The 21255-nt window shown below is 44.8% G+C and overlaps 1 protein-coding gene and 1 long non-coding RNA gene across 21 annotated transcripts; both read right to left on the minus strand.

Annotated features, from left to right (window-relative positions):
* Window positions 1-1219: 1219 nt before the first annotated feature.
* LOC119363808 (glycosyltransferase BC10-like) lies at window positions 1220-9163 on the minus strand. 18 transcript variants are annotated; one of them, XR_005174427.1, is made up of 10 exons: window positions 7824-9159; window positions 7114-7298; window positions 5611-6349; window positions 5141-5268; window positions 4518-4609; window positions 4263-4418; window positions 4059-4193; window positions 3139-3274; window positions 2391-3071; window positions 1220-1550 (listed from the first exon to the last, which is right to left on the minus strand). XR_005174427.1 is itself a non-coding variant. In XM_037629177.1 (2 exons), the coding sequence occupies exon 1, from the start codon at window positions 8956-8958 to the stop codon at window positions 7861-7863; it is 1098 nt and encodes a 365-aa protein (XP_037485074.1). In that variant the 5' UTR covers window positions 8959-9159; the 3' UTR covers window positions 6927-7298; window positions 7824-7860. The 18 variants fall into 18 exon arrangements, 1 of the variants encoding a protein (XP_037485074.1); XR_005174425.1 differs by having other exon boundaries at window positions 5500-6349; XR_005174422.1 differs by having other exon boundaries at window positions 2391-2825; window positions 3033-3071; window positions 5141-6349.
* A 3103-nt stretch (window positions 9164-12266) lies between these two features.
* LOC119363809 lies at window positions 12267-14434 on the minus strand. Of its 3 annotated transcripts, none has more exons than XR_005174436.1 (4): window positions 14248-14434; window positions 12969-13064; window positions 12748-12845; window positions 12267-12636 (listed from the first exon to the last, which is right to left on the minus strand). It is a non-coding gene; the product is annotated as an uncharacterized LOC119363809 (long non-coding RNA). The 3 variants fall into 3 exon arrangements; XR_005174437.1 differs by having other exon boundaries at window positions 14131-14434; XR_005174435.1 differs by having other exon boundaries at window positions 12969-14434.
* Between the last annotated feature and the right edge of the window lie 6821 nt (window positions 14435-21255).

Consider the following 21255-nt stretch of genomic DNA (forward strand, 5'->3'; position numbering starts at 1 on the left):
CACTGATGCATGGGAGATGACTTACCTTCTTCATAGTAGAATGCCCGTGCGTTGCTACGGGCTACAATGTATATAAATAAATCAAACAAATAATTAAGGTATTTGGCAAGGTCGAAGCTCATGTCTTCCTTATATGTTCCGTGTGTTCGGGCATCAAATGGGTGCCAGTGGGCTCCCCAAAACTCAATCGTTTGGACAGTCCTTGCTTCCTCAAATCCAACCCATATATGGGAAGAAATGTCGTTATCCAGACTATGCGCCCTGTTATCCCCAATGCTTGCCCCTACCCAAAAACCCGCCCCATGTTGCATCATTCCCTTTTCCTACCAGAATATCCACTTCATGCTCGGTTTTCCATCATACCGGGACATTTCTCCATGGATCCCTCTCCTTTAAAACTGGATGACACCCACGTCACCTTCTCCATGACACCCTCTCTCCTTCACATCGTATTCCCCCATAGACCGCTTACCCATGACAACGGCTGCATCCAAAAGCAGCGGCGATTAAAAGATGAGTCACTGTGGAAGGCGGCGACAATTCAAACCATCCTAGGCTTCGCCCTACACTCTCCCTACTCTATCCAGCCAAATAGATCTCTAACATGGTTGCACATATTTCTTTAGGTTTCTACGATTGTCCGGGATGAATTATGCAAATGAAACGTGGCAACATGTAGTTGCAATTCGCAGAAAACATTAATTTCTTCCTCCCAATGTTGCCTTCTTCCTCCATTCCACCCCCGACCATCCCTCTAAACTCTACCACCATTTTTTATGCTGGTGACCCTGCACACCCTTTGACCCATCCACCTCCACCTGCCTAATCGTCCGTCGCCGCCACCCCACCCCAGCATCCGCCACCCTTGGCTATTCCTCTAAACCCTGCTACCATCTTTGATGCTGGTGACCACCTACACCTGCCTAATCATGTGTCAACACCGCCCAACCCAAGCCGCCAGAAACCCCAACCATCTATATAAGCCCCGCCACTATCTTCGATGTTTTGGTGACTATCTTCAATGTTTTGGTGACGTCACACGCCCCTCACACAAACCCGATAACCCCCGCCTCTCAACTGGGTATTTCCAAACTCATCTTGATAAGCGCCAGCGGCCTCAAGCCTGCTAAGCTACAACCAGATATCCATAAATCATGTTAAACATCGATGGTTTTATTTAGGAAGATGAAAATGATAAACTGATACACACTTCTACTCGAGAAGTCTTGAACAGAGCATCGAGCATTCATGTAGCTTCGTTAACATATTGTACATGCATGTTATATAGAAATTCCAAAATCATCCTTGTCAACAAAACATGTTATTTGATCCTCTTACAGACTGCAAAGGTATGTCTCATGCTCTAAAGATTGCCAACCATCTTATGCTTGTACTCATCATCGACTGCTATATATGTTATAAGGCACGATAACAAATTGTGCTTCATCACCTCTTGAAAATCTCACAACCTCCAATCCTTGATGCACTAAATCGACTTTCACCACGACCATTTCTGTTCCCTCGCCACCCCTGCTCGGATGAAGAGGTGACTGAAAAGAAAATGATATAAGTACATCAAACAATCAGATCAGGGTTGTTGACAATCCAGAAATGCCATAAGTCATACTGGTGTACATGAATAACCAAATGGCATATACAATTGTCCTGAAGAGGGTAAATAGAAAGTTTAACCAAAGTAATCTTACAACCTCATATTAGAGGTTAGATATCTTTCACGGCGATTACGGAATGAACACTCTTACAGTAAAGCGAGTCAGTGGTGACAACGGGAGGCACACGCGTAGTCGGCGACAACTGCGCGGATGAGAGGGTAGGACAGGGGGACTTAGTTTGTGGTCCTGTAGCTACACGATGGAAGAAGTAAAAAATCAGTGTAAGGGTGTATGTAAGATCTCACATCTGTAAGTACTCAACCGTTTTTTGTGCGTCCACACTCTGCAAGGGTGGATCTAGTTGAGAGTTTAAAAGCAAGGTGCATATATTCAGATTTTTTTTAAATGTTTTGGTATGTTTTATTGCGTGGGTGCACCAAGGTGGGGTTCAGCCACTACTTTCCCTATATTCAAATGTAAGTCATATTGGCACACATGCAGCTCTACATCTACACTGAAGTCTGAATTTGAAAAAAATTGAAATAGATAGTAGTGTCTACACTCTTCATGTAGATCACAATATCACATTATAATCCTCTACAATGGTTACATGTAAAGCAAATTTGGAGGCATATACAACTAAAAAGTAAATCATTGTATCATGGAAATGACATACTAATATGGACCATGGAATAAAATACTATTGGAAGGCATGTCTGCAAGGATTGTTTAGAAACTTGATCACTGTATCATGAAAATGATATTGCAAGAGCTGACCTTTCCCTTGTGCACATTCCCATGCTTTGACTAAAATAGAGCATTTGCAGTTCCTGCTTGGATGCTCACTTTCTTTCTGTTTACTCACTTTCTTTCTGTTTACTCACTTCATATGCTATCCCCCGATCAAATCAACAGCTAGCCAACCAGCTCTACTTTTGCAGTTTGCATTCAACACTCCAAAGGGAAAATTAGAGGCCACCCATGGCTTCAAGGATGAGGTAGTAACAGCAAGGTCGATGAGTAGCGAGAGCGCACCAGACACGGCCGCCCCAGCCCCTCCTCGACGGCACCGCGGAGATTGAGCCGCTACCGCACAGGGAGAGCCTAAGGAGCCGGTCAAGGAGACAGTACTGACACACGTCGTTGTAGACACAAGGAGATAGTACGGTCACACTTCATCCTCCATTAACTCTAACATGAGCATGTAGGCGCCTGCTACAGAAAACGGGCGTGTAAAAATCCGCACGAGGATGCAAAGAAAATGGACAGTAAGGGGCCTTCTTTGTCAAAAATGGTGCATCTAGTTGGTTAACAAACTGCAGCTCAAAGAAAAAAAATCAATTACTTGGTAAAAATGTCCCGATAATTCCTGGCAAGAAGCTATGTTGCAACAAAGATTAATCTTAAATTACCAATCACCTCCAAGCATGTTCTTACGTCCAGCCAAAGCCATGACACCTTCATCAGGAAATAATATATTTCAAACATGAGTACATGACTCACGTAGCTAGTTCCATATACATACCCTGGGTGTATACACTAAAGCAATTTCAGGCGACAGTGTGATGCTATCCATTAGTGAAGCCCCATGAATCGTCCATTTATTTATTCACTCAAGGCATTTATATCTTCCCCCATTCTCCTATCATCTATATTCTCACCTGCAAAGACATCAGACAATCAATAATGTCGAAGAGCCATCGTTATTTTTAACTACTTAAGGGCAGCCAGCCATAGGAACGTAGCAGGTACTGAACCAAATAATAACAACGAGATATAAAGGATTTTGAATTTTAAACCACAGTTAGTCTATGAAGAGCATCTATATAGCAAACAAATATGAACTTTCACAACAATAAGGAACGACAAGTAATTACTTTGCTCCCTTAATAGTTGATACTGGTATGCACCCATATGATCTTTCTGAAATTAGTACCTTCAATGGACCAATATTAGTATTATCAGAGGGCCAATATCTACTCCAACATGAAAAACAAATCATGGTGTAAAAAGAGATATACAGCTAGTCCAACTTATTCAAGAGATTAACAAAGAAAGAAAATCTCCGCAATTAGAGTATATAGCTTCCGTCTGAAGATATGGACATGCTTTGGTATTTGTTAAATAAGTAAGCAATATCAAACTTGAGGTTTCTTCATGGAGCTGAAATCACTCACAAACTCAGTTAAGGAGGGAGATATCAAAACAGAAATGCTAATTACTCTGTCATATGGAAATAGAAATACATCAGAGAGCAGTCACTGGAAAATCAGACGGGAAAATCAGGGAGCACACATAGTCTAACAGTTGGTATCAAAGCTACAACTTATCATAATTGGAATTCCTTTTTCATATAAACCTTGCAGATCACAAACTTATGACCTGAGCATGTAAAAGGATATATTTCAACTGAAAGGGAGACAACAACAGGGGGCTTTTTTTAACCTTGGTGCTGCATGGTGGTCTCCCAGGAGGACGCAAATGAAGGGCTCGGCGGTGTCACATGGACGCTGTGAACCGGTAGAAGAACAGTAGCCTCATGTGCATCCCAGTTGCCGCCACGCCGCCACGTGCTTGTACCTGTCAATGCCATGTGTCATTGCAGATTAGACAAAGGGCCCATGATCGACATAGTGGAGAAGAAGATACCTGGGTCCCCGACGCTGCGGTCCTCGACCAAATCCCTCTGCCCTGCCGTGCGAAAGAGACAAGAGATGGAGAGTACGTCATGCTGGGAGCTTGAAGAACCATCCGATCGTCACACAACGTCACTTTTTTGACCATCTGATCGTCACGCATCAGATTCTGAACATTTTTTTTATCAAACCATAATGAGCAGCATTCTGAATTAATCCACAGAACAGATAGAAGCACAATAGAGAGAGGTGTTGTTGCAGACCATACCTTGGACTTTCTGGTTGTATGCCTTCTTGTCGCGCGTCATCAGCGAAGCCGCCTCCCCGTTCAAGGGGTCCGAGAGGTTGGGGTACAAGAACCTGAGGCAAAAACACCTTAAAGATGTTCAGAAGGTCTACAGCAGCATAACAACAAAATTTTGATGCTCTAGTAAGCACAACCATGAAAATCCTCTGAGTTCTTTCAGCACAACCGTTTGTAATATACAATCTAGACATAGGTTTGATGTTATTTGAAAATAAAAAATATGGTTAGAAAATACAAATGGGAGTAGTACTAATTCTTGAGACCAAAGATGTCTTTTCTATTAACATTTATTTTAATAGATAAGAGATCAAATATTTTAAGGGAATACTACTCCAAGAAAAGATCGTGTAACTCCAGAGACGAACTGCCTACAACATCAACTAACAAGTATTCCAGAATTGATCCATGGTTAACTTGAACATATCAGATTAACTTTGACTTGGTGGATCGATATGCAGAGATGTAGAAGGTCCTGCATTGGAAAAGCCATATGGGGCTACGGCATACGTCGCCCTGAACCTTGACTTAACAGTGCAGCGTGTTCTACACATGATGGACACGATGGTTCAGTAGAAAGTCCAAACCTTGAGGAGCTGCAGGTCCATGGCGTCCCAGATCCATGAAGAAGCCCTTGACGGCAGTGACCGTGGTGGATGGGGATATCCCACGGTGTGCTCCATCTGCATCTGCTGCAGCAGAGGATATGAAGGTACTGCAGGAAATATATAGATTATCGCCCTCAATCATGTGTAATAAATTTGTACATTCTCTCTGTATTAGTTTGTTATTTCTAGCATCAATTCAAAAAATTAGGTGGCAGCAGCGCCTCAACAAGAATCAATATAAGTGACAGAATGACATACACAGCAGCATGCCAATCATGGCTCACAAGATTCACAGATAGGCATACGAAGAAGGAAAAAGAAAAGCATGTGTACGAAACCTGCATCAGTGCATCATTCTGAACAGACACAAAGTAGAAGAACGCCGAGGCAGAGTCAGAATCCTGTCAGGAAAGAGGCAGGTACAAAATCAAGAAGGCATGCGCGCATACCGGCACCTCCAATAAGGAATCCGTGCAGCCACCACTCCATCCGCTCTAGCAACCAGCTCGGGTCAACACGGCCACGCAACTGCCGCTTCATCCCCTCTCGCAACATCCTTCTCTCGGCTGGACCACCCTCCTTGGCTCCTTGCATTGTTGGACTGTGACCCCGACCTGAGCTAGCTGCTACCCGATGGTCTCCTCGGCCTCGAAGCAGCAGTGGTCGTGGACTTGGGGAAAAGGAGGGATGGCCGCTGGGGAGCTGGAGTCTCGAGGGAGAGGGAGGCGCACCTGTGGTGGTCGTCGGCCCCTCGCTGCTCCGCCGCGCGCGCGGGCACCTGCACCTCCGCGTGCGCGCCCCCGCGGCGCTGCGTCACCGCCTGCTCCGCCCGGTGCCGCGCTGCTCCCGCGGTCCCGCCTCGCTGTGCCGCCTGGGCGCCCCCGCTCCGGCTGCGGGCTCCCCAGCCTCGCGCCGGCCTCCGCGCGGCTCTCGTGCCTCGACCGGCTCCCACCCCACGCAGGCCGGCTTCTGCCGCTTCCTGGCCGCCGGCTCCCGCCGCCCGGCTTGCCGGTTTCCCCGCAGCCCGTCCTGCCGGCTTCGCCCGCGCCGGCTTCCCCCGCAAACCCGGCCAGCTCCGCTCCTCCGCAACTGCAGGCGGCGGCTCCTCTCGTTCCCCGGTGGCGGCGGCGGCTCCTCTCGGGGCTGGGGCGTCGTTTGGGAGATGAACCAGATCGAGATCTGACGAGCCTGGGAGGATGAAGATAAAAACCAGAAGAAAGTGGTAAGAGGATGACGAAAATAAAACGGAGGTGGGAGGATGACAAGAAAAACCAGCGAAAAAAACCGCGTAGACTATTCATCAAGTCGTCGTAGAGATTTTTTTAATGAGACTCACTAATGGTAGCTTGCATTGGGAAGAAAAAATAAATGTTGTCCATTAAAAATAGAGATTTTTTTAATGAGACCCACTAATGATAGCTTGCATTGGGAAGAAAAAATAAATGTAGGTGCCTCAAATTATTTTTTGTCATGGGGCAAATTACTTTTTGTCATGGAGCATATGTATTCATATGCCACCATTGTACATGCCCTTAGTCTGCGTTTATGTTGAGCTTGCTGGAGGGTGTTTTGCGTTATTTGGTTGTCCAAAAATATGTCCGCACCATTGGCTTAGCTTTTATGTTTTGCTTTTGCTGAACTGCTCCACTAAGTGAGCTGTTTGTAAGACTTTCTCCGTCGTTTCATTCTGGCAATGGAACCGGGGAGGTAGCTCCCTGTTCTTATAAGAAAACAATGAGAGTCACGGTGCTAGTGCTACGAAAACTTGAATGCAGAATGATTATTTTATTCCTTGGTTATGTACACAAGCTGAAATAAAACGGTACAAAGTTCCTTTTCAGTTTCAGCTGAACAGAACACCGCCACAATCCATCCTTTTACGCATTTCAACAGAACAGCAGCCTTAGGCAGCCGCACGAGGTAGGAAAAATACAGTGGATGGATGGACTGACCATCAGATGCAACACCTGCCGCTTTGCATTAGGTTGTTGCCACTTAAGTCTACATAGAAGTACCAGGAGGAGAAGAACGGTGGAGGGCACAGAGGCAAAGCACCAGTCTGAACCGTGTGAAGATTCAACGGAGAATAACGACACTGCTTTCGTCTTCTCGCACGCGCAACTCTCAACGGATAGACCTGCAAAAGCAAATGAGGTTTCTTAGCCAGGAGTAGTTCGATTTCGCCAATAGAACTGAACTATACAGCGAGCCAACTACTCTATCTGAAGGGAAAACTAGTCAAAAGGCAAGACAATGCGTAGCAGTACACTGCGTTACAGTCGTTGAATACGGCACTCAGGGGGTCTCAGCATATCGCTGTTGACTATTGAGTTCTGACACGTACACGCATGATCTCATCCATCAAGAGAGCACAAGACTAATCGAGTTGTCGATTTCGTCACGAATTAAACGAAGCAACATGCTTACATATGGAAACTAAAGTAGATAGGAGATTTTTCCCAGAAGAAGTACTCAGTGTTCTTCAGTCATGTTGCAGCATCTTAAATGAATTTGGGGAGTGAAATGACATTTGCAATATGTTTCGATCATCTACGGGCTGCAAATTATTTTGTGATTGAAATACACGCATGGCTCACGAGCATAACCAATCAGTAGTGTCTAGAACCTTGAAACGTTACAGAAATCAGGCGTCAGAACGTACCTCCTACGTGTATCTATGATGCAGAGCACCGCATCGATCAATCTTTGAAGATGACGGTGTCGGCGATGGCCATGAGCGGGCCAAGGCAGTCGGGCGCGAACTTGCGCGCGAACATGTGCTCATAGGTGGAGCTGTTGGACTGGCGTAGCTCGGCGATGAGCCGCGGCGACACCTCTGGCGCGGAATACGTGTGCGGGTGGCCCTCGAAGCTGTCGGTCCAGTTGACGCGCGTGAGCGTGTACCGGGTGCAGCCGGCGGGGTCGGCCATGTCGAGAAGCGTCGGGAAATAGTGCTCCTCCGGGTAGCACGAGTCCTGCGACTCCGGCAGGCACGGCTCCCTAAACTTTCGCCAGAGACGGCGCTCGCGGACGACTAGCACGGCGTGGCGGCGGGCCAGCGTGAAGAACTGGGAGCCGATGCGGAACCGGTCGAAGGGCACCTCCGGGAGCATGGCGTCGTCACCGCGCGCCACGTAGCGCGCGGGCATCTGGGGCTCGCCGGTGAGCACCTCGATATAGCTCGGGAGGCGGTGGTGGTGCGCGGCCTTGGGCGGGAAGAGCGCCTCGTAGAGCCGCGGGAAGGAGTGGAGCGGGACGCAGTGCTGCGAGAGCAGCGCGAAGTAGGCGTTGGCCGGGTCGTCGAGTAGCGCGGCGACAAGCAGCCGCCGCGCCGCAGCGATGAGGCTCGGGTCCCCGCGCCGCGTCGGCTTGGCCGCGACGAAGCGGCCCCGGAAGGAAGGCGTAGGGGGGAGCCGCAGCCGCACCGCCGGGTCTGCGTGCACGTAGACGTTGAACTGGTCAGCGTGCCCCGCGAAGAAGCGCTCCCAAAGCGGCGCGAAGGTGAGGTCGGAGTTGGTCAGGAACATGAACGCCACCTTGGACGCCACCGCCGCGCCCTCGCCGGCGTCGAGCGTCACGCGCCGGTATAGCGCGAGGTCCTCCGGTCCCTCCTCAACTCCCGCCCCTCCGCCGCTGATCCCCGCAGCACCACCAGCGGCGGCCGGCGGCGCCTCCTCGTCCCCAACCACCACGGCCAGCGGCAGCGGCGGCGACGCCGTGCGAGGGGCCAGGACGAGCAGCGCCGTGAGCGAGGCGAAGAGCAGGAGGGACAGCACCATCGGCGACGACGCCGTCATGGCGATTAATTCCGGCCACTAATCCCGCACGAAATCGAGGGGAAATCACAATCGACGGACCGAATCGGGGGTCAGAACCTCATCCCGGCGATCAGAATCGAGGGTTTCTATAGGGAATGCTACGCTAGGAAGGAAGGAAGGAAGGCAAGCGAGGGAGGGAAGTGGAATGGAGTGGCGCTAGTCCCGTCTCGCGTCCGCCTCTCCTCTCGCTTTCTCCTTCTCTTTGTCTTTGTTTCACTCTCAGCTCGGCGGACACCGACGTGGCAGCAATATCAAGTTTTTTTTAGGGAGGCAAGGCAGGAATGAATATCAAGTGCGCCACGGGATTTTCTTTGCTTCGGTCCGTGACATGCAGGCCCGTGGTTTGCTGGGGTCTCTGTGGCAGTGGGTGTGGAGTACTATTTTTCTTTTGGAGGGCAAGGCAGGGCGAGGAAGGCGGATGGATGGCTGTCGGGCCGAGTTTGAGGGTAAGGATGAATACGGGCCGTCGGATGCGATTTGCCAAGATATTGTGTCCTAGTGCGGTTTCTTTGTTAATCGGGCGGTGTGTTAGTGGGGAATCGGATCCGAACCAGTTGCCTAATTTGGGCCCCGTCAGTTTCGCTTTTCTTCAGGCAAGTACAGTATTGATATACCGCTTTCTCACGGAGAATTTTGCCAGCAACCGAGGAATTCAATGTTGAGATCAGCAGGGTAGGTAAGCTCACTGCGAACTGGCTCGCCGAATGCACGGCAGCGCAGAGGAGAGGCGCATGTGTCTATCGGTATGGTATCCGTAGCCAGCAGCGGCAGCGCATCGATCGGCATCCTCTGCACGCCCGCGTGTCCCATGCATGCCTTGCCTTGGCATCAAGCTGGAGTCTGCTCGAAACTCGACCATATCACACGTGTGGAGCATGCAGAGACCAAGGTTCGTGTCCGCCTGCCAACCATGCTGTGCTAAAAAACCATATATGCATCATCAGATGCTGTGTCACTCTTCTCTACCACCCAGTGCACAAGTGTATCAGTCCGTATCCGTCCCATGACGATGAAGAGGGCGCATTCATTTTTATGGTCACCCATAGTTCAATGCTTTGACCTACATGGTTTGAGTCGCTTGCTGACCTTTTTTTAGCTGCTTGCTGACCTTTTAAAATGAAGACTCCACATGCTCTGGGTAGCCGGTAACGTGTTTTTTCAATCAGAATGACTAATTCACATCTAGATGTTTTTTAAAAATGTCACATCTAAGTAGTTCATCACATAATAAGGGGCTTCAAGATTTGTATAAAATATATTTTTAATTGCTTTTTGCTGATGTTGTGTGATGTCATGCTTAGATGTGACATAGTTATGTCATATCTAGATGAGTCCTAGCTACACCTTTTTTAATCATCTCCCGCGTGCGCTGGAAATAAGTCGCGCGTTGGAAAAAAAAACATGTTATTGCGCGCGGGCTGAAACGAGCACTCAGACGCGCAATAATTGTGTGCGGGGTAAAATTGGTTCAGTGCGCGGAGGAAAACGGCATAGCACGCGGTGTATTTGCTACATCCGCTCCGGCACGCTGGATAGCACGATTCGTACGCGACTTCACCAACCGCCAGATCTGAGACATCCAGGCGCCGCCGCACGCACCTTCCCCATTCGCTCCGGTGACCCGTCGACGCTCCCCCGCCTATCCCCGCGCGCCGCTGCTGCTTCCTCCACCTCCTCTCCTTGCCGCCGCCCCTCGAGCGCACCCTTCCTCCAACGAACAGCGCTCGGCGGCCGTTTGCACGTCAGTGCCCATAAGGTGTTTGACAAAATGCTTGCAAGGTATGTATTGCTTCAACTTTATATTTTGTAGATGAATTTGGTGCATGTTGTTTGTAGTCTTAAAACTAGTTTAAATTCAATATTGCAGATGAGCTTGTCCTATGATTCTTCCGATGAAGAATTTGATATTCAAGAGGACGAAGACCTCGCAATGATCCTAGCTATGCATGTCAATAAAAAGATGAAGCACGATGGTTCGGTTATGGGTCGTCAGAAATTATGGAGGGATAAGATCGATGCCCACAACAGATTGATGAGGTACTATTTTGTGGATAATCTCATATACCCCGAGTCCTACTTTCGGTGCCGTTTTAGGAGGGGCATCGCGTTGTCCAAACGCATTGTGGAGAAACTGGCGAGCCATGATCGGTTTTTTCAGTAAAGAAGGAATGCCGTTGGAGAACTCGGGCATAGCACCTTTCAAAAGGTGACCGCTGCTTTGTGTATGTTGGCATACGGTATTCCGGTGGATCTCGTTGATGACCGCTTAGCCATGGTCAAGCCATCATGTGTGTCAAGCGCTTCGCAAACGGAATTGTGCAAGTGTTTGGTCCGGAATATTTGAGAGCTCCCAATGCTGAAGACACCGTAAGGCTTTTGGAGATGAATAAAGCTCGTGGGTTCCAAGGTATGCTTGTCTCAATAGATTACATGCATTGGAGTTGGAAGAACTGTCCTAAGGCATGGCATGGACAATTCCACGACCAGAAAAAGGGTTACACTATAATTCTTGAAGTGGTGGCCGATCACGAGACTTGGATTTGGCATATTTTTTTTGGAATTCCTCGATCTTTGAATGACATCAAGGTTCTTAATCGGTCACCACTCATGAATAAGATTGCAAATGATAAAACTACACCGATGGAGTTTGTAGCAAATGGCCATACATACAACTATGGCTACTATCTTACGGATGACATCTACCCAAGGTGGCAAATATTGCCGATCTAGTATCGAACATACGGTACCTCCGCTTCAGTACACGTTCAGCTCGATGACGTCCTCGCCTTCTTGATCCAGCAAGATGGATGAAGTAGTAGATGAGTTCCGACAGCACGACGACGTGGTGATGGTGATGCTATCTTCGCAGGGCATCACCTAAGCACTCTGAAAATATGACCAAGGGACGAAACTGTGGAGAGTGGCGCCGCACACGGCTAAGAGATTGTCGTGGCCTTGTGTGGTGCCCTCTCCCTCATATATATATACTAGACCATGAAAGTGCGCGTTGCCGCACCCGTCCATCTTCAGGAAGGTTGACATGTATTATTTGAGAAAGCGGGATGATATCTAACTGTAAAGATAATTACCCCCACAAATATGTTAACATCGCATTCCATGATGCACTGAATATTATAAAATGGATCGTATCAACTAATATGAAAGCACGTAATATGATATTATAAGACAACCATTCTCAATGAAGACGGTATTATGCTCCAATTAATGCATTCACAAAAAATAACTTTTTAGATTATTACTTCGATCAACACATACGAGGATGATTTCTGAGTACACACAACTCTTTACAACCATTAAGGATTATACAATGTCAAGACGTTATAAACTCTCACAAACTCTATTAAGGTAGTAGACATTCATATAACAGCACACCAATCTCAGTATTATAGTTGAGCACACATAAGCTGCCATTTGTGGCTTGCAAAATGGATTGTGATGCCAACTGGATGTCCCTGGTTATGATTCTGTCACACTTCCTTCATGAGGGTGTAGTAGTTTATCACATTGTCATCATCGACTGGAGTCGAGTTAGTTGTTAACTGCGTTTGGATTTCTGATGATCCCGCAGCCTTCCTCCGGGCTGAAGCTATTTTCGGTGAAGTGAGGTCTTAGGTTTCAACTTTCAAATTGCTGGGCCTACATAGACAGAATCACGAAAGCATCATGCCAGCGACTGAAAGTTGGAGACTGAAGACGACAATGTTGCTCATGTAAGGAAGATTATAGGCAGATGTTTCCAGTTCTTACCTAGTTCTGGAGGTCCTCCACTTTGAACGTCAATCAGAGTCTGGCATGTGGTTGACCCCAAGACGATTTCTTCAGAGTACAACACATCCTTCACCTCACTGGTGTGTGCAGCAAAATACCCACATTGTAGTGATTTTTGATTAATTTCTTTGTACTGCATCTATATCCAGCAATTCTGAATGTACAATGTGTAGTGAATTGGAGAGGGGCATGTTGCATACCTAACCAGTAGGAGATATTTTGTGAAGGATCCTACCCTTTTGGCGTCAAGCCTAGTTGTTAATGATTTTCAAAGCTTTTTCTGTAATTTCTTTAACCTGCATAAACAAGGTCAATATTTTTTAACAGAACATATTAACAACCAAAACAATAAAGAGCTAGTAAAGCTACTAAAGACGAAGCAAGTAAATTGAAGGAACAATAATAATCTTTGTTATCAGCCTATCTTTGAGAGCTTTAACTGCCGGTTGCTGCTCAGCCTTCTCAAGTTCATTATTCCCTGCAATGCTGAACACTGGACAACACAAAATATTGGTGTTGAGCGAGATATTACCAGTTCACAATATTATAAGAGAGCTAAGAAGCTGGCAATCGATCTTAAAAGGAGAAGAAACCTCTGTATGTGTGATCTTTTTTTGCTGGCCCTTGGCCTCGACCTTTTCTTTTCTCTGATCTCCTTTCTGATCCCCATGTAAATAATTTTGCTTACTAATCTAATCGAGTGGCAGAGAGAGCGCCTGCCTTAACCCTTAAGCCTAAAAAAAGATGGGCAAGGTTCATGCTCTTTCAGCAACACTAATGGATGAGAAGCTATTGCTCTTTGTGAACTGCCAATGAGGCCCTGAGCTATAGTGGCCATCTAAGACGGTTGCACAATCTGTAGTGCTGCAGGGCCTGTGTCACCTCTTGAAAGCTCTAGCAACAAGAACAATGCAACTTGTCGTATGTTAAATATGATCACATATGGACAGAACCAGAACATGTTCTGGTTTTGCCTCCATCTAGGACAGATTGATTACACTCTTTTTTGCATTTCACTATATTGTTCTAAGAAACCTATCGTATACAGTAAAAGGAATACCATGCCATGAATGACATTAAATGCCCTAAATTTATGGATAACAAAGCATGAACATATGAGATATGGCAGTACACTGGAACTAATTATCTGGCTGGCAGCCATCGCAAATTTTGAGGTTAAGAATTCCATGGAGCAATATATAAGCCTACAAAATTTTCCAATATTGGTTGACCACTATCTGTTGAAAACTGTGATTGGGAAAGACATTAACACAGTGAAATCATAGGGTTGAAGAGGGGATTGTAGGGGAGGGGGAAGAGGAGGGGAATTTGCATCAAAGATGAAGATATAGGAAACCTAACCGATAAGCATAGGTGCTCCACGTGATGCTGCCGGAATATGAAGTGAGATGGGAGAGCGCAGGCGACGAACATATATACATGTGCACAAACTCAAAGGCTGGCGAAACAGAAACTGACCTCCATTAATTTCAGCGGAGGCCGGAGAGACTTCAATCGACAGCGGCGGTCGCAGCGACGCTTCGCCTTGACCTGCCACATCAGCTGCGATGAATCGCCTCTGCTTGGCGCGTCTGAGAGGATCCCTATCGATCGGCCGCTTCGCCTCGATCTGCATCGCCACCGGAAGGGCATCTCTCTTATGCTGGCTAGGTCTTTTTTTTTCTCGCGAACAAGCCTTGGTGAAGGCGAGTTCTAGGGCCCAGTAAAACAAGAGCCGAGATTCAAGGAGTGACTTCTGGCCCAATAAACCACAAATGGCCTAGGTAAGTCTACAGAGTAGCGGCCCAACAGACTCCAGATGAGGCCCAGAGACGTGAAAACGTTGTGAGGAGCCGTAGCTCGACGCGTTATACTGTTTTGTAATAGGTGAGGGAAGAGGGGAGGCAGCCAGGAGGCGCCCCAAGGGGGGCAAATCCCCCTTGGGCTCCTGCCCTGCCCCCCCCCCCTTCCTTATTGGCGCGTGGGAGGAATGTAGGGAAGGTGGCGCCCGCCTCCCTTTCTCTCATGAGGAGGGAAAGGCAGGAGGGGCCAACCCTCCCCCTTTCCTTGCCAGAGGGCCGGCGGCCAGGGAGAGGGTGCGCCGAGCCCCTTGTGGGCTGGTGTGTGTGCCTCCCCTTGGCCCATTAGGCCCATAGACCTCCCGGGCCTCCCAGAACCCTTTCCGGTGATCCGATGGTTACCCAGTACAACCCGAAACCTTTCTGGTATCCAAATAGCATCGTCATATATATCAATCTTTACCTCCAAACCATTTCGGAACTCCTCGTCATCTCTGTGATCTCATCCGGGACTCCGAACAACATTCGGTCACCAAATCATATAACTCATATAACACTATATCGTCAACGAACGTTAAGCATGCGGACCCTATGGGTTCGAGAACTATGTAGACATGACCGAGACACTTCTCCGATCAATAACCAATAGCGGAACTTGGATGCCCATATTGGTTCTTACATATTCTACGAAGATCTTTTTTGGTCAAACCTTATGACAACATACATAATTCCCTTTGTCTATCGGTATGTTACTTGCCCGAGATTCGATCGTCAGTATCTTCATACCTAGTTCAATCTCGTTACCGGCAAGTCTCTTTACTCGTTCCTAATACACCATCTCGTAACTAACTCCTTAGTACTCCTCCGGTATCCGAGAGTTGCATGATCTCATAGTCGAAGGAATATGTATTTGACATTAAGAAAGCAATAGCAATAAACTTAACGATCATATGCTAAGCTAACGGATGGGTCTTGTCCACCACACCATTCTCCTAATGATGTGATCCCGTTATCAAGTGACAACTCATGTCTATGGTTAGAAAACCTTAACCATCTTTGATCAACGAGCTAGTCTAGTAGAGGCTTACTAGGGACGCGGTATTTCGTTTATGTATCCACACATGTATTTAAGTTTACGATCAATACAATTCTTGCATGAATAATAAACCTTTATCATGAATAAGGAAATATAATAATAACAACTTTATTATGGTCTCTTGGGCATATTTCCACCAGTCTCCCACTTGCACTAGAGTCAATAATCTGGATTACATTGTAATGAATCTGACACCCATGGAGTCTTGGTGCTGATCATGTTTTGCTCGCGGAAGAGGCTTAGTCAACGGGTCTGCCACATTCAGATCCATATGTACTTTTTCAAATTTCTGTGTCTCCATCCTTGACCTTTTCACGAATGGAGTTGAAGCGTCTCTTGATGTGTTTGGTTCTCTTGTGAAACCTAGATGCCTTTTCTAAGGCAATTGCTCCAGTGTTTTCACAAAAGATTTTCATTGGACCCGATGCACTGGGTATTACACCTAGATCGGATATGAACTCCTTCATCCAGATTCCTTCACGCGCTGCTTTCGAAGCAGCTATGTACTCCGCTTCCAACATAGACCCCGCCACAATGCTCTGCTTGGAACTGCACCAACTGACAACTCCACCATTCAATAAAAATATTTATACAGTTTGTGACTTAGAGTCATCCGGATCAGTGTCGAAGCTAGCATCGACGTAACCATTTACGACGAGCTCTTCGTCACCTTCATAAACGAAAAACATATCTTGGTCCTTTTCAGGTACTTCAGGATGTTCTTGACCATTGTCCAGTGATCCACTCCTGGATTACTTTGGTACCTCCCTGCCAAACTTATGGCAAGGCACACATCACGTCTAGTACACAGCATAGCATACATGATAGAACCTATGACTAAGGCATAGGGAATGACTTTCATTTTCACTCTATCTTCTACAGTGGTCGGGCTTTGAGTCTAACTCAATTTCACACCTTGTAACACAGGCAAGAACCCTTTCTTTGACTGATCCATTTTGAACTTCTTCAAAACTTTGTCAAGGTATGTGCTTTGTGAAAGTCCTATTAAGCATCTTGATCTATCCCTATAGATCTTGATGCCAATATATAAGCAGCTTCATCGAGGTTTTTCATTGAAAAATTCTTATTCAAGTATCCTTTTATACTATCCAGAAATTCTATATCATTTGCAATCAACAATATGTCATCCACATATAATATCAGAAATGCTACAGAGCTCCCACTCACTTTCTTGTAAATACAGGCTTCTCCGTAAGTATGTATAAAACCATATGCTTTGATCACCTCATCAAAGCGTATATTCTAACTCCGAGATGCTTGCACCAGTCCATAGATGGATCGTTGGAGCTTGCACACTTTCTTAGCATCTTTAGGATCGACAAAACCTTCTGGTTGCATCATATACAACTCTTCTTTAAGAAATTCATTAAGGAATGCAGTTTTGACGTTGATACGTCTCCTACTTATCTATAATTTATGAAGTATTCATGCCATGTTTGCAACAATTTTATATGGTTTTGGTATGATTTTATTAGAACTAACTCGGACTGAGTTGTTTTCAGCAGACCATGGTGTCGTTTTTTGTGTAGAAATAAAAGTTCTTGGAATGGCCTGGAAATTTATGGTGATTTTTTATGGACAAAAAGAGACCCCCAAAACACCGAAGCTGGGCCAAGAAGTGACCGAGGAATCCACAAGCCTAGGGGGCGCGCCCACACCCCTAGGGCATGCCTCCCGAGCTTGCGGGCCCCTCGGGCACCCCCTGACTTGTTTCCAACGCCAAAAAATTCTTATAAATATAGAAATCTTTGACCTAGATCGGAATTTCCGCCGCCACAAGCCTCTGTAGACATGAAAAACCAATCGGGAGCACATTATGGCACCCTGCCAGAGGGGGAAACCATCACTAGAGGCCATTTTCATCATCTCGGCGGACTCCATGACGAGGAGGGAGTAGTTCACCCTCGGGGCTGAGGGTATGTACTAGTAGCTATGTGTTTGATCTCTCTCTCATGTTCTTGATTTGCCACGATCTTGATGTACTGTGAGCTTTGTTAGTATAGTTTGATCATATGGTGTTTCTCCCTCTCTATCTTCTTGTGATGAATTGAGTTTTACCTTTGAGGTTTCACTGTTATCGGATTGAATACTTTTATGGATTTGAGAACACTTGATGTATGTCTTGCATGGGATACCCGTGGTGACAATGGGGTGTTCTATTGATTCACTTGATGTATGTTTTGGTACTCAACTTACGGATTCCCGAGGTGACATTGGGGTAATATATGCATAGGGGTTGATGCACGTTTTCATCCTTGTTTCTCCGATAGAAATCTTGGGGCACTCTTTGAGGTTCTTTGTGTTGGATTGAATATTATGAATCTGAAGGAGTTTGATGCGCATATCATATAATTGACCAACGGATACTTGTGGTGACATTGGAGTATCTAGGTGACATTAGGGTTGATTGATGTGTATCATATGGTGTTATTTTAGTATGAACTCTAGGGCTGTTTGTGACACTTATAGGAATAGCTCAAAAGATTGATCAGAAAGAATAATTTTGAGGTGGTTTTGTACCCTGCAAGCAATTTCATCTTATGTTCTCCATGATAGGAACTTTGGAGTGAATCTTTGTCGCACGTTAAGGGATTGCCATATGATTTAATTATATTATCACTGTTGAGAGACTTTGCACTAGTGAAATTATGAACCCTAGGCCTTATTTTCAAGCATTGCAATACCGTTTTTGCTCACTTTCGTTACTAGTTACCTTGCTGTTTTTATATTTTCAGATTACAAAAACCTATATCTACCATCCATATTACACTTATATCACCATCTCTTCGCCGAACTAGTGCACCTATACAATATACCATTGTATTGGGTGTGTTGGGGACACAAGAGACTCTTTGTTATTTGGTTGCAGGGTTGTTTGAGAGAGACCATCTTCATCCTACGCCTCCCACGGTTTGATAAACTTTAGGTCATCCACTTTAGGGAAAATTGCTACTGTCCTACAAAACTCTGCGCTTGGAGGCCCAACACGAGTCTACAAGAAGAAGGTTGCGTAGTAGACATCAAGCTCTTTTCTGGCGCCGTTGTTGGGGAGGTGAGTGCTTGAAGGTATATCTTTGGATCTTGGAATTGAATCTTTTAGTTTCTTGTTTTATTACTAGTTTAGTCTATAAAAGAAAACTACAAAAAATGGAATTGAGGTTGCCTCATATGCTTCATATTTTTAATGTCTTCCTTGAAAATGATGGAAAGGAAAAATGTGCTCAAGTGTTAGAAGAAGAAGTCGATAAAATGTCTGGCATAAAATCCATGAATGATGATCATGATTGCAATGTTGTTAGTATGAATTCTTTGAATACCCATGATACTAATAATATGCAAAACCATAAGCTTGGGGATGCTATGTTTGATTAAGATGATATTTTTTGTCCCCCACGTTTCGATGAGCAAATTTATTATCATGATAGCATGACTCCTATTTATGATGATTATGTTGATGAAAGTGGGTTTGGAAGAGTGTCAATTCTAGTTAATGATCCCACTATTTTGGAGGATGTTGAATATTTTCACAATATTGATAAAAGTGGATTTGGAGAGGTCATGACTTTATTTAGTGATGAATCCACTATTTTGGAGAGGTTCTAATTGATTATGAGAACAAAGTTGCTATCTATGATGATTATTGTGATGACATATATGCTATAAAGAATAATGATAACCATGAAACTTGTCATCAGGATTTTAATTTTCAATTGGATTATGCCTCACATGATAGTTATTTTGTTGAGTTTGCTCCCACTAATATTCATGAGACTAAATTTGCTTATGTGGAGAGTAATAAAATTTCTATGCTTATGTATCATGAAAAGAATGCTTTATATGATAGTTATATTGTTGAATTCATTCATGATGCTATTGAAAGTTACTATGAGAGAGGAACATATGCTTCTACGTATCTCAATACCATCAAGTTTCCTCTCTTTATGTTGAAAGTTTTGAAGTTGCACTTGTTTTGGCTTCCTATGCTAGTTGATTCTTCCTCCCAAATATTCTTTGCTCACAAATTCCTATGCATAGGAAGTGGGTTAGGCTTAAATGTGCTATTCATATGATTCATGATTCTCTTTTTGTGTTCTAATTCTTATCTTTCATGCAAGCATCATTGAAATCATCATGCCTAGCTGAAAAGGCATTAAAGAAAAGCGCTTGTTGGGAGACAACCCAATATTTAACCCTACTTTTTCTGAGTGTTCACATGATTAGGATACTATAGTAATCATGTTTTATAGCTTTTGTTTCAATAAAGTACCAAGAAAGTCTTTGGGATAGTGGGGATGATTGTTGATTTGATTCTGTGAGAAAACAGAAACTTTTGTGCCCAGTAACAAAATTGATCTGATCTTCTAGAGCGAAAAAAAAATCTGACTTTTTTTCACTTTATTGACATACAAATTGCCTACATTTTCCTGATTTTTCAGAATTTTTGGAGTAGCAGAAGTATGGTTAGAGTACAGATTACTATAGACTGTTCTGTTTTTGCCAGATTGTGTTTTCAATGCATAGTTTTCTTGTTTTATGGTTTCTATTGCTTATATTTCTTAATATAAATTGTGGAAATGATAAGGTACAATATACATTATGTGAAAACAATCATTAATCTTGTCTTTGACAGTACCCAAGTGAATGATTTGCTTTTTATCATACTAACCTATCTCACGAAGTTCCGTCAAGTTTTGTGTGATTGAAGTTTTCTAGTTTTGGGTGAGATATCGACACGAGGAGAATAAGTAGTGGCAAGACCCTAAGCTTGGGGATGCCCAAGGCACCCCAAGGCATTATTCAAGGAATACCCAAGCAACTAAGCTTGGGGATGCCCTGGAAGGCATCCTCTCTTTCTTCTCCAACATTATTGGTAACCTTACTTGAAGCTATATTTTTATTCATCACATAATAAGTGTTTTGCTTGGAGAGTCATTTTATTTTGTTGAGATTTGATTTCTATTATTTAGAATAAAGTTTTGTATCTTTTCTTTCAATAAAAGGTCAAGTATAGCCTTTACCATGCTTATTTTACAAGTCTATACGTTGCTATTTTGAAAATAGAAAGTTTTCTATCATTGTCTGAATTCTTCTGGAAAGTCAAAACATGATAAAATCTTGAAATTTTTACATAGTGAGTAACAACAAATTTTCTGCAGTGTGGTAATATTTCAGAAATTTTGGTGTTATAGAAGTATGAATACTCTTGCATTCTTTACAGACTGTTCTGTTTAGACAAATTGCTGTTATGTTTGCATATGTTTGCTTGTTTAATGATTTTATTTGAGGATAGGAGTGTTAAATATGCAGAGGCATTTAGTATGCAATGTTAAATAATAATTTTAGTGATTTACTACAGTGGAGAATGATAAGGTTTTGCATTTGATTTATACTAACTTATCTCACGAGTTCTTGGTGAGTTTTGTGTGGATGAAGTTTTTTAGAATTAGGGAAACTGTGATATGAGAGGAATTATGAGCCCTCCCGCTGGCAAGGGCCGGGATGCACTGCAACCCCATGATCCTAGGGCCAGCGGAGATGAGGCGGACCACCGGACAAAGAAACCCTAGCTTT

The sequence above is a fragment of the Triticum dicoccoides genome, chromosome 2B (genome assembly GCF_002162155.2).
Source record: "Triticum dicoccoides isolate Atlit2015 ecotype Zavitan chromosome 2B, WEW_v2.0, whole genome shotgun sequence".
NCBI classification, from domain to species: domain Eukaryota; kingdom Viridiplantae; phylum Streptophyta; class Magnoliopsida; order Poales; family Poaceae; genus Triticum; species Triticum dicoccoides.

Excerpts from the sequence above, each read along its gene's own strand:
- LOC119363808 (XM_037629177.1), bottom strand. The coding sequence starts at position 8,958 with ATGACGGCGTCGTCGCCGATGGTGCTGTCCCTCCTGCTCTTCGCCTCG.